Below are 13,263 nucleotides of genomic sequence, written 5' to 3' on the forward strand. Positions count from 1 at the left end.
CAAAACTTGTTATCTATTGAAAATGTGAATATAGATAGTATCAATTTCGAAAATGGATGGCGTACAGAAAGTTTCGATAGTCCCACGAAAAAGATCAGAATAGTTGCTGTAGTTTCTGTTTGACACCAGTTTAATTTGAAGTGCAGAAAGTACAAAATAGTTCAGCTGAGTGCAGCTAACGGACTTGCGCAGTCAACGATTATTGGTCTGTTCTTTCTAGCTGTACTGTTGCACTGGTGCAATAAGTTAGAATGAGAAAAAATATACTTGTCTTACTTTAACTTATTGCACCAGTGTAATAGTGCAGCTAAAAAGAACAGGCCATTATATTATATGCCGACTTGTGAAAAAAGTAAGTAGTTTAATCTTCTGTCTTGTCGAATGCAGGCGCGCACAGCTGATTAGAGTAAACAAAGTCACAATGATGCCACATGTACGATATGCTATTACACTTTTTCAAGTATTTGTCAACAATACGATTAACTGTCGTTTGTCATATCGTTTCTTAAACGTGACAAGTGTTTAATTTACATTACGTTTTTTATTTCAAGTACAAAATAACGAGATTATTTATGAAATGCATGGACATACTTATTCACGCATGCGTTTGTTATATCAAACATTTGAATACTTTGTATTGCAGATATTAAACAGACTAGCCAGAACAAGTTGTTACCAAAAAGTGCCTAACAGAGAATTCTTCTATTGGTTAACTATAATATTTAACAGGTACCTAGTAAGACTTATTGCTATATAGATGTGATATATTGCTAGCTAAAACAATTTTTAAAATAATAATTATTTTAAGGGTCGACTACGAAAGAATACAGTCAGTTGGCCCAGACCGTGCGTGTGCCGAATGGCTTCTGAAGAACGGTGCCAGTGTCAGATGGAAAGGTTTCTCAGAGCACTTGAAAGATTATAATAAATTACCACCAGAAGAAAATCGATATTACATACAAGCGGTAGATGCTACAGATTCTGGAATAACACATGTAGGATTTCCATATTTTGGTTAGTATCACATTAAATGTAACAAATTATACTTTACATATTATTTATAAAACATTATTGAGTAATAAGATATTGCAATATGACTTTCCATTCATTCATTTATCACTTGGTAACAACAAGGATAAATTTAATACTATTTAGTTTCATACAACTTGAAACTAAATATAAGTTAATCTAGAATTTTATTAAATAAAAAATAGTAAATAATATTAATGAAATTAATATTATGTTTAATAGAAAAAATTATAAGTTCTTAGTTAAATTCAATTATTTATTATAAATAAATTCTTATACATCATTATGTGGTTAGATAATTTAGAATAAATAATGTTGATACTTACAAAAATTCAGTTGGTTGCAGGTATATCGACGAGATAAAACTCATACGTTGTTTTTATTTGTATAATGGTGCCTTGCCATTATTGTCAGAAGTGAAAGATACTCTGACTGTTCTTGAGATCAAAGATTGTAAAAGCATAACTGATCAAGGAGTGCGTAGTTTAAAAAATCTCAAGTAAGCATTAGTATACATTACATATTAATTCTCTGAATTGATGTCAAAATCTACACTGAGAAAAAAATCAGTTGATTTTGCCAATTAGTTCGATAGATTCTATCGAGCAACTCAAGTAAGTGGTGGGGCGTTGTTTCTATTTGCAGCGTGGTAGTTTTTACTTGGTAAATGGCAGCGTAAGTTTGTGACTGCGTACTATAAGTTTTACTGTAGTCTGCGAAGTTTAATAAACAATTATTAGATCTGTATTAAAGTGACCATGGACGGTGAGGCAGTTTTTAGTTACTATTACTATGTCACAATTCGCAGATACATTGAGTATAAGTATAGAAAAAAATAACCTATATAAATAGATGTGTTTTTAAGCGAGTATGTTATCATAACTTATAATTGACTCATTTTAATATTCCAATGATCCTTCTTAGATTTATTACAAATAATTTTTTTATAATTAAACTGAATTGTTGACATTATATTCAAAAATTAAGCTTTAAAAACATTGTACATGATGTCTCTCATTGCCAAGTAAAACCAATCAATGTGCCCGAGTAGCAAGAACGCCCCACTACTCGCTTGTGTTGCTCAGTAAAATCTACCGAGGTTTTCGGTAAATTTAACTGCTTTTTTTCTTAGTGTATAGTTACTGATGTTGAATCTATGAAACCTACTTACATTAACTAAAGGTCACTAATTCATGTTTCGAGGAATATAAAGATGTAGAAAAGAATAAAACAGTTTATTTTAATAATAATAATTTAAGATTTATAATTTGAATAAATGTATTATTTATTCCAAAGAGTTAATGAATATTATTTTCAATATCTATTATTATTCAATATCTTTTAATGATATGTTATTCAAATATTAAGATCTTTCTATGTTTTACAGAAATCTGAAAACTTTGAAGCTTGCTGGTATACCATATTTGGAGGATAAAGCTTCACTTAGAAAAGAGCTTGCAGAAGCTTTGCCAAATTGCACAATAACATTGGAATAAATTACATGAAACATCGATATTAATAGTACTTGTACACAGTAAATGTCCAGATTTTATCATTATTAATTTTTTAACATGTATCATATATTTTATGATTAAAACATTAATATAACATGTATGTTTATGATATATAAAGAAATAAAAAATTAAAATTTTTGCTTTTAGGTTTATTAGTGTATCCTACTATACATTTATTATTTTACATTGGCTACAATTACATTGTATCATTTCCTTATATTTGAAACTCTGCACAACGTGTTCTTAGTTTTCGGATTATATTATATTTTCAACAATGCCGCAAGATATGAATATTTTATGTTGTTATTCTTGCCAAATGTATCAAGTGAGTTTAAAACAAATATTAACAGTAACATTATAACTTTAAGTAATTTGTTTTCTTTATATTTTTGTAGGTACATATAGTGAAAAAAGCACGCAAATGGCATTGCAAATTGTGTAATGCAAAACAATCTATAAGGAAGGTATATTTTTCAAAATTTATTAACGATAAATAAGACAGCTTGTTGTGATTCTTAAATATTTTTATTAAATCACGTTTTTATTTATAGATCTATTTTCAAGGATCTGGTAAAGATTGTCGTCTTCATGTTCAACATTTGAATTCTTTGAAAGCAAACGACACATCAGTTTTCTTATATTCTAAGCAAGAGGACAGCAGTGATAATTATAATGCTACAAGTACTACTCAAGAATCGGACATTGATAATCCTGTTAAAAATAAGTTGGCAAAATATTCACACTCCCCGAAAAAAGAAAATCTATCTGACGTAGAGGATTTATCTTCTCATAATATTCATGAAGTCGAAGATATAACAAATGAAAAATCTGTGTGTAATATGATAAACAATGATGCAGAGGATTTATCTTCTGATAATATTCATGAAGTCGAAGATATAATGACAAATGAAAAATCCTTGCGTAATGCGACAAACAATGATTCATGTAATTTTGAAAATATCGCAGATGATTATACTTTAAAAAATGAAGATATTATTGACAAAGAGAAGTTATGTTCTACTAATTTGGATTATTCTGGTATCGAAGATAAATGTAATTTGCAAGATAACGATAAATCAAACAAAGATTATAATGTTGCTAGCATTTTTGAAACTTATAGTAACTTAGATGAGCCTCTCGATATTTAATAATTTTCTTAAATTAAAAGATTATCCCTGTGTAAATTAATAAAAGAACAACGCAGGAACTTATATATTATTTGAATTATATAATTTAATTATTTTTCTGAAAAGTAACATTTTATTACAGAATTTAATACACAAAAAATTCAAGAAAATATATACCATCAAATTGTTTTCCATAAATTTCATATCCTACAATTTCAATTAAATGCATAATTTGTCTACTTTTCATAGTCTATATACATATGTATTTCTGTGGTAACTAATGTTTTTTTTAATTTAATGTTTTCCTATATAAAAAGAGTAATATCGCAAAGAAATATTTTTTCTTCTAAATTCTAGACTTAAATAATTATTTTCTTTTGTTACATTTTTCCTATGATAAAAATAAGTGAATAACAGTTTACTATATAATTCAGTTTTTTTTCCAGGAAAAATATAATGCTGGTTGGAAGAGATTGACTGTTGTTACATAATTTATTTAAAACATAATCCAAATTTATGAATATAGTAAATTTGCAAAGAATATATGCAAAACGTCATATAAATTAAAAAACAGTATGTTGTAATATATCTATTTGTACAATATGCATATATCACGTATTTATCTTTACTTCTCTTATTAGTAATATACGCCAGCATTCTATTTTTCCTCAATATATATTATGCCTTACTAATAATCATTCTATTATACTAAAACAGCAGTGCTAAAAGAATACGGCAACAAATATAATATTTATTGTTATATTAAAAGATTTAAAGTTACAAATAAAAATTTTCTAATTACTAATATTTATAATTTTAGAACATTCTTAAACATTCAACTAAAGTTTAGATCTTTCTTTCTTAGAATCGATATCCAGATATAAAGAAGGTCGATGCTTATAAATGTTATGGCAGTGCATTATATAAGGGTACATGTGTATATTTTGTCATGTAAAGGCAATAGGAAAGCTAAAAAAATGGCAGCGTTTGATAAACATTTCTGATTGTTACATAAATGATATATTGTAAAAAGATTGCAATTGGCAAGGGAAGATAAAATTATTCTTTTCGTTGTGCCTTCAGTCTTCTATCACACAGCTGATTTCAGTAATAATATATTCTAAATAATAAATATACTTCTTATAATAAGAAAATTTTCAGCAAATGTATATTGATGTTAATTTATATCAGTGTGTTAACAGTGAGGAAAGTAATAATATTATTAAGTTTATTTAATTTATTAATTTCTAAATAAATGCGATTAGTCATATATGAGTGACACATATTTTAAAAAATCACAATTAGACAAATTGTTTGCACATTATGATTATTTTTCTCACTAAATATTTCCTTCAAAAATAAATTATAAAAACATTTATGAAATAGAACAAAATTACCTAACTACATATTTAATTATTCACAATTCCAATTATATAAAACTCATATAAAAATTACATATTTTGTATTGGTGAATGTGCTCCACACAGTGCATATGATATTCCTACAGTTAAATCTGACAGTCGCTATAAAATGTATTGAAACATGCACAATGTGGATGACAAAGATCTAATAAAATCGAGTTAATATTAATTTAAATATCAGCTAATATCAAGCTCGGTTTGTTCGTTATTTATTACTAAATAAATTAGGTTACTAAATGCATTGCGAAATCAATGTGTACCTAAGACATTTCTTACGCAATAATGGAACCGTAAAAAAGTAATAAATCAGTATTGATGTCTGTAACTATGACGTCGGGGATTTACTGAATCTTGATGATGTCGCCAGCTACTTTGCCAGCTTCTATTACGCCTATTCCAACTAAAAAATAAGTTAGATTATTTGTATTGATTATATTTGATTAAACTATTTTGAATATTTAAAAATATCTTTATACTGACTTTTGTAATTTCTTTCGTCTTTTATTAGATGGACTGTTAAGTTCGCTTTCGCGTATAATTTGTAAAGCTGAAGGTACAAATATATCTTCTGCTAAAACAATTTATAAAATTTTTAGTACTGACAAAGAGGAACCTGAGAGTGGTCATCGTGTCGTTTTAAGGTGTTTTCATCCATCAGTGCCTCTATGTGCACAAAATGTGCACATTGAACTATATATGTAGTCAAATATCTATGAATCCCGTAGGTAATGTGCATGACTTTTTGTCTCTTCTATGCTATGTCCATGTTTATTTCTGTTTAATGCTATACCCGTAAATTTTACAATTATATGCATTCATTTTTTAAATCTGTCTTATGCAAATGTGCATAATTATGTTCTATAAATGTGCAATACCACATATACATGATATAAATTCAATTAATTGATTTGATAAAAATTCACTCACCAATTGCTATCGCTGCTCCTGCTGCTGATGCTGCTACTGCTACATTTCTTGTCTGGTTTTAATTCTGAAAATGTGATAAATACTATTCCTAAACTCAAACACAAAAGCATATAAAGAAATGTATCACTTGAAAAAATAGTACCTATTTAATACCGAGTCGCTCCATGGATGCCGCTTTCTGCTGACATCATCCTGATATTCTCGAACCGCACATTAATAACGATCGCCCGATATTTTATTCGGCAATCCCGATATTACGGATAATATATCACACACGAGTAAAACGTAAACTGCACGCGAGAATTTCACTTGACGCGACCGTTACATTTGAAAAAATACGTGAAAAGCACGTCGAGGCACACTGAACAGAAGTAAAGCAATTCGCTCCTAGAGTTTTGTAACTCTGTATGATTGCGCGACTACTAAAGTTTCATTATTGGCACGATCGATATTCTACCGAACGGATTGCGTATCCTCTTCAAGCGAATACGCGCACACGAAAACTTTTCCCGGAACGAAAATCAACACGGCACGAAAGTGGCGTGACGTCACGTAACCTCATGGAAACGCAGGCCGAGGAAAGCAATGAGAAAACCGTTTGAATGAAAATTACGCGCCGAGATACAATGAACGGAGACAAATTCGTTTCGAGAATTTTGTATGTTCGCACGACGACTAGTTGCGCTTCACTTCACTTCACTTAACTGGCACTCGCGATATTTTACCGAACGTATCCCCTTTGAGAAACACTTTGCTCGAACACGCACACGAACATTTTACTCGAAACCGAAGAGACAAACGCATATCACGCGTTACAAATGAATACGATCTCACATGCCTCGCGGGTCGTTTGTTAGCGCGACGGCACTCTCAACAGACCATCGTACCTGCGCACAATGAATTCTGAACGCGAGACACACACGGAGTCGACAGTGCGTCCGACCGGCACTGGGGCGTGAGGGAACAATGGCGGCAGCAGCGTACGGGACGTACGTGACCGTTGGCCGGCAGACTCGGCGGTACTCGGCGCTAGTCGGCGCCACTCGCCGCGCCTGCGCCGCTGCCGCCATGTTGCTCCGTTGCTCCGCGCTCCAGTCGTCACGTACGCCTCTCCAGCGCCGGTCAGACACTCCGTCGACTCCGTGCGTGTCTCTGCGTGTCTCGCGTGTTCAGAATTCATTGTGCGCAGGTACGGTGTTGTGTTGAATGCCGTCGTGCTAGCAAACAATAGCCATGTGAATTGTGAGATCGTACGTAGCAAAAGTCGTATTTATGTGTAAAGCGCGGCGTCGTGCGTTTGCCTTCGATTTCGAGTGAAGTGTTCGCGTGCGCATTCGAGTAAGGCCGAAGGCAGAAAACGAGACGTAGATGTCGTAGTCGTAGTCGTAGGGTAAGGCAGAGAAAAACGTAAGTCGTAATATACTACTATTCTAGAGTCTAGAATAGTATACTACGACATGTACGACTTACGTTTTTCCTACGACTACGACTGCGACACCTACGTCTCGTTCTCTACCTTCGGCCTAAAGTGTGAAAAGAATACGTTCGGTAGAATATCGCGAGTGCCAATTAAAGTGCTACTAGTCGTGCGAGCATACGAAATAGAAAATTCTAGAAACGAATTTGTCTATGTTCATTGTAGCTCGGCGCGTAATTTTCATTCAACCGCTTTCCTCGGTCTGCGTTTCCATGAAGTTACGTGACGTCACGCCACTTTCGTGCCATGTTTCGCCGCCAATCAGACGAGCTGTACTCTTCACGTATTTTTATCAAATGTAACGGTCGCGCCAAGTGAAATTCTCGCGTGCGGTTTACGTTTTACTCGTGTGTGATATATTATCCATAATATCGGGAGTGCCGAATAAAGTATCGGGCGATTGTTATTAATGTGCGGTTCGAGAATAGCAGGATGATGTCAGCAGAAAGCGGCATCCATAGAGCGACTCGGTATTAAATATATACTATTTTTTCAAGTGATACATTTCTTTACCTGCTTTTGTGTTTGAGTTTAGGAATAATATTTATCACATTTTCAGAATCAAAAACGGAAAAGGAATGTAGCAGTAGCAGCAGCAGCATCAATAGCAGGAGCAGTGACAGCAATCGGTGAGTGAATTTTTATCAAATCAATTAATTGAATTTATATTATGTATATGTGGTATTGCACATTCATAGAACACGATTATGCACATTTGCATAAAACATATTTAAAATATGAATGCATATAATTGTAAAATTTACGGATATAACATGAAACAGAACCAAATAAACGTGGACATAGCATAGAAGAGATGCAAAGTCATGCACATTACCTACGGGATTCATAGATATTTGACTGCATAGTTCAATGTGCACATTTTGTGCACATAGAGGCGGATGGATGAAAACATCTAAAACGACGACGCGATGACCGCTCTCAGGTTCCTGTCTGGTACTGAACGTATAATTTTTTTACGAAACTTACCAAATGGCTCACTATATTTTCTTTTCGAAATATATCGTTGATGTTGTTGTAGTTGATGCGGTACAGTCTCCCTAGCATTACCGACTGTACAATCCCATGTACCTTTACATCCCTTCAAGTGTTCCAATTGATTGTGTAGATAAGATTTTTCAGTGGGCGTTAAAGATGGTGCTCTATTCCATTGTTCAAATGGATCTGACAAAGAGTAAAATAACATCAATCATCTTTCGTGATATTTTGTTTCTTGAATTTTCTTTCATACATACCAAGTCTTAAATTGTAATATGTCACTAATCCTGTAGTAAATTCGCAGTAAAGGAAATCGTGCGTCTTGTTAATTGTACGTATGCATGAATACGTGTTATTATTAGCATTCATGCAAAAGCAAAATGGCCCAGCATTCCACAGAGGTGCGGTACGCCAGTGATCGTTATCGTGCTCGAAGCAGTTCATTTTTTCTGTCAGGCATTCCTTTTCTAGCTTGGCTTTCTTCCTGAGTTTTCGCTCCTTCTTTTTTAAACGCTCTTCCTTCAATCTTCGTCTCTCCTCCCTAGCGATTTCCTTCTCATCTTTCTTTGCATCTGGCTCGCAATAACATTTGTGTCGCGCTTCTAACGGAGAGTTTAGCATCGGTGGCAGACGACCATTGTTATTCGTTGTGGTTATAGCTATAATAAAAATTATATAATGAAAAAAAGCTCTTTAAAAAATAGAAACTAAAATTAATGAAGATTTATAATTAATACCTTGTTTGTGTTTTCTATCGGGAGATTCAAGAATGGTAACATCGATTCTTGCTGGTCCTAGAGTACCTGATGTCTTGTTTTTTTGTACTTTAGGATATCTCTTCATTGACGATGTAGTCGTTGGTAACGTGACGGACGTATTTTGAAGTCGATTGAAACTTCTATCAATAGCTGGATTGGTTCTTGGCACTTCCGTCATGTGTGTCGAAGTCACTGTGGTAGTTGTTCCGGATTCAGTAACTGCGATCGATTCCGTAGTATGGTCTTCGCTGAAATCACTATTAGTATTCCTAGATACTTCTGAATACTGGGTCTCTTGTGTCACACTTGTGCTTGTTTCTGTGCTGGCAGGAACAGTCGTAAACTTATGTCTATTGTAATTATGTCTTTCACGAATCGTAGGATTTTGCGTAGACCATGTCATGTCGCTAGTAACGTACGTTGTATTCACATGCGCTACGCGCGGAACGTCATCATGCACGCTATTCGTAAGCAGTGTATTGTTTCTACGATGGTGATGCATTTTCCTGCGTCTGTGCGACTTATCCTCTTCGACTTCTGTTCTATTCGTGGACGTCTCCTTAATCTTTTGACGACGAGGCGGTTTCTTCGACGGTTTAACTGTCGTTAAAATCGTCGTAGCGGATGTTTCGGCGACAATTTCCGTGGTAGAAGTTTCGATAGGACTTGTACTATATTTATCAGACTTCTCTTCCGTTGTCGATGCTTTTTCATCGACCGGAATTGTATTAACTTTCGTAACAGATTCCGTAGTCATGTTCGTGATAGGATCTGCAGTAGTGTGACTTATTTTATCATGCTTTTTATGATGGCGACTTGCATGACCTTTTGAAAGATGATGATGAGTTTTGTGCGAACCGCGAGTTTCTTCTGCATCAGCAAGCTTTTCCTCGTTATCCGGAAATTGTGGTCGTTTGATCATTAAATGCCGACGAATCTCCTGCAAATATATCATTATCAAAATTAATGAATTATATATACATTATTATATATGTATTGCTTGTTCATATAATATATGAACATATATATTTATACAATTTACTTTCAACGTTTCTAATTGCATTCGCATTTCTCGGATTTGCTGTTCAATCTCTCGTCTGGATATTCGCCACTCGTTAGGATCTTGATATATAGCTTCAGAACAATTTACACCTCCTTCTGGCAAAACTAAACATTTTGGCGATAGTGACTTTCCTACTTCAGACGACAAGTGACGAACTTGAGTTTGCTAAAATGATAAACTTCTTACATTGATATATGTAATGTGTGTATGTAATCATTGCAATAAAATTATCTAGTTAAAGAAATGGCTTTACCTTATATTAATTTATATTAGAATATATTATCATTATTTTAGAAAAAAGAAATGTTATCTTTTTCAAGTCATCTAGGTGATTATTAATCATTAGTTATTGTGCATTAATTAATGTAAATAACGAGAAAGAAGTATTGTCCTTAGTCTCCAAGTTATCCTGACGGGAGAATTTTTCAAAGTGATAATAATAGATTGGACAGATCAAAAAATAATAATGCAATAAAAATTGTCTCAAAACTAATGATTCGAAATTATTTCAAGGAACTTTATCATATACATAAGTTATAATGTAAGTTATATATTCCTTTTATTTTTCAACTTTGATTTTTGCATATTCATCCAAATCAAAAGAGGAACATTTTTCTGTCAGGTTGAATTATTTGATAAACTTTTGTTTTTAAGAAATAAAAAATCTAGAAATAAAAATAGAAACGTATTGGATATGTTTTAGATTCTAAATTGTTTTGCACAATATCAGACATATTATTTTAAAATTACGTAGATAAAATATTTGAATAAATTTAAAATTAAACTATCCTTTTCGTATCTAAACGTTTACATATAATTTATTTGATCTTTATCTAGATACTTTTAAATAATTGCAACTGAAAGTTAACATAAAATCGGTGCTTCGTCGTGTTACCTTCAAGTCATCTAGTTCTTCCTCTATGCTTTCCATAATCTTCGTGACGTGCTCTATGGTATCCTTTTTGGTAACATTCCTTCGTACCCTTCGATGCCTTTTTATCACATCGCCTACATTTAATCGACCGTTAATAATCTTATCTAAAGTAGGATCAAAGTCATTTATCGAATAGCCGTAATCCAAGTAGTTGACAATGTATTTATTTAATTCATCAGTTTCATTAGTATTCCCAATTCTTATTTTACCGCTATCTCTGAAATATATATCATTCATAAATCTCACAATAAAAAACTCCTTCGAGCTTCGTAATAATATTTAACGCAATTACTTTCATACCTATCAAAATATCTCCTATATTCTTCGTTCACTTCCTGCGCCAGCATATCTAATTCCTGCATCATGTCATCATCGTCTTCTTCATCGATGGCGCGTCTATCTCTGTCATCCAAGTCGATGTCGTCATAAGACTCGTCACTGTTTTCATCAGTTGAAATGATATCGTTCGATATTTCTCGCTTGCCTATATCAAATTATTTTAATTTAATCCATTTATTTCAATTTAAATTTAATTCATTTTTCATAACAATTATTTTAATGATTTAAAGGATACTCAAAATACTAAAATAAACCGGTTTCAAATTCAAATAATATTTTTTACGATTAGAATTTCTATTTCTTTTAGATTACATAAAATGCAAGATATACGGATATATCTTATATAAAAAGGACAATAATAATAATAAAAAGATGCTCGCCTCGTTTAGCAAAGTATCCCGACGTATCATCATAAGGATCCATAGGGCGACGATCCCTCGCGTATCTCTGCCCGTCGTAATCGTTGGACTCGAGCCTCGTGTAAATCACACCATTGGGGGTGAAACAAGCGCACTTCTTGGACACCCTTTGCGGTGGTGGCGGGGGCGCCGCGTACCTGCACTTGTGCCGTCGCCAGCGGTGCCCGTCTCTCTCGCAACGCCACTTCTGTCCGGGGAGACAATCGGTTTGCGCTTCCGGTCGTGAGCACTCCGCCGCGAGACGCTCATGTTTCGTCGCAAAGGGTGAATGCATCGCATGCACTCTATTGTCGAGATGTGGGTCTGAGCCTGAAACACAAATGTGTCAAATCATAAAGCGATGGAAAATTGATTGCAGATTAACACTGTTCGTCAGATTCCTCAGTATGCAGATCTGTATTCGATAAAATTGAAAAATGAGAACTATTTTCAGAGATTTCAACACAATTTTTAAAAAATTCTTCAAATTTTTGTTTTTCTCTCAATATACAGAACACTTTTATTCATTATCTATATGTTTGTTATAATTTATTGGTGAGATAAAAATTCCACTTTACAAAAATAAAGTAACAATATCAACTGAAATAACACAATTTGTGTGTATAATAAAACGTTCACTGAAATAATATTAAGTAATAATGAGTATTATAATGAAATTATTTTGTATTTGTATCTAACTTCATAAGATACTTTTTATTTTATTATAATAAGATAGAATAAAATATTAAATAATTTTTAATACATTTAATATATTTTGGATAATTGTAATAAAGCATTTCTATAAAAAAGTATATAATCTTATTTAAAAGAGTGCGATTGGATTATTACTGTTACGATTAAAAAACGTTATACAAATTAGACATTAAAATATTCAAGTTTTTCCTTCAATATTTTTTTCTTCAGTAAATAAGAGATAACTTATTTGTGTGAATATTTATTTTAATATATATTTTATAATACTTTTATAAATAGAAAATCACACGGTATATACGTCATTAATTTAATAAAATTATATGTGTAGTAATTAATTGTACCATCAATCTATTTTTATTTTTTATTATTACCTCAACATTTTTATTTAAAGAAACATAAAAGTAATAATAAAAAATAAAGCCCCTAGAAAATCTCTTTCTATTCATTTTTACCTAGACTACATACTACCTAGAATTGAAAGATATCGCGTTACGTGATATCACTTTGCGCGAGACACTATTGTGTCTCTTGATATTAATATCTGTGATTGTTGTATCGTTTCGACG

The 13,263-nt window shown here is 32.5% G+C and overlaps 3 protein-coding genes across 7 annotated transcripts in view; 2 read left to right on the forward strand and 1 right to left on the reverse strand.

Annotated features, from left to right (window-relative positions):
* The first annotated feature begins 338 nt into the window (after nt 1-338).
* Nucleotides 339-2,672, forward strand: LOC105832789 (ATP synthase subunit s, mitochondrial). Its single transcript, XM_028188965.2, has 5 exons — nt 339-433; nt 644-729; nt 809-1,014; nt 1,366-1,528; nt 2,417-2,672. Exons 1-5 carry the CDS (start codon nt 422-424, stop codon nt 2,523-2,525), a joined length of 576 nt encoding a protein of 191 aa, XP_028044766.1. The 5' UTR covers nt 339-421; the 3' UTR covers nt 2,526-2,672.
* LOC114253701 lies at nt 2,423-4,824 on the forward strand. Its single transcript, XM_012674042.2, has 4 exons — nt 2,423-2,563; nt 2,691-2,868; nt 2,939-3,007; nt 3,095-4,824. Exons 2-4 carry the CDS (start codon nt 2,818-2,820, stop codon nt 3,689-3,691), a joined length of 717 nt encoding a protein of 238 aa, XP_012529496.1. The 5' UTR covers nt 2,423-2,563; nt 2,691-2,817; the 3' UTR covers nt 3,692-4,824.
* The window catches only part of LOC105832790 (extracellular sulfatase SULF-1 homolog), a 68,109-nt gene continuing 58,626 nt past the window's right edge, over nt 3,781-13,263 (reverse strand). For 2 of the 5 annotated variants that reach the window (XM_012674048.3, XM_012674046.3), the window contains exons 9-17: nt 11,966-12,313; nt 11,547-11,730; nt 11,208-11,463; nt 10,292-10,477; nt 9,229-10,189; nt 8,749-9,150; nt 8,483-8,677; nt 5,572-5,662; nt 3,781-5,491 (exon numbers count right to left, since the gene is read on the reverse strand). In XM_012674048.3, coding sequence (XP_012529502.1) covers nt 5,398-5,491; nt 5,572-5,662; nt 8,483-8,677; nt 8,749-9,150; nt 9,229-10,189; nt 10,292-10,477; nt 11,208-11,463; nt 11,547-11,730; nt 11,966-12,313 — 2,717 coding nt within the window. In that variant the 3' untranslated portion in view covers nt 3,781-5,397. Of the gene's footprint in view, nt 5,492-5,571; nt 5,705-8,458; nt 8,678-8,748; nt 9,151-9,228; nt 10,190-10,291; nt 10,478-11,207; nt 11,464-11,546; nt 11,731-11,965; nt 12,314-13,263 lie in introns of those variants that run through there. The other 3 variants (XM_012674049.3, XM_012674047.3, XM_036284448.1) reach the window with 2 other exon arrangements.

This window comes from Monomorium pharaonis, chromosome 3 (assembly GCF_013373865.1).
Source record: "Monomorium pharaonis isolate MP-MQ-018 chromosome 3, ASM1337386v2, whole genome shotgun sequence".
Lineage (NCBI taxonomy): Eukaryota > Metazoa > Arthropoda > Insecta > Hymenoptera > Formicidae > Monomorium > Monomorium pharaonis.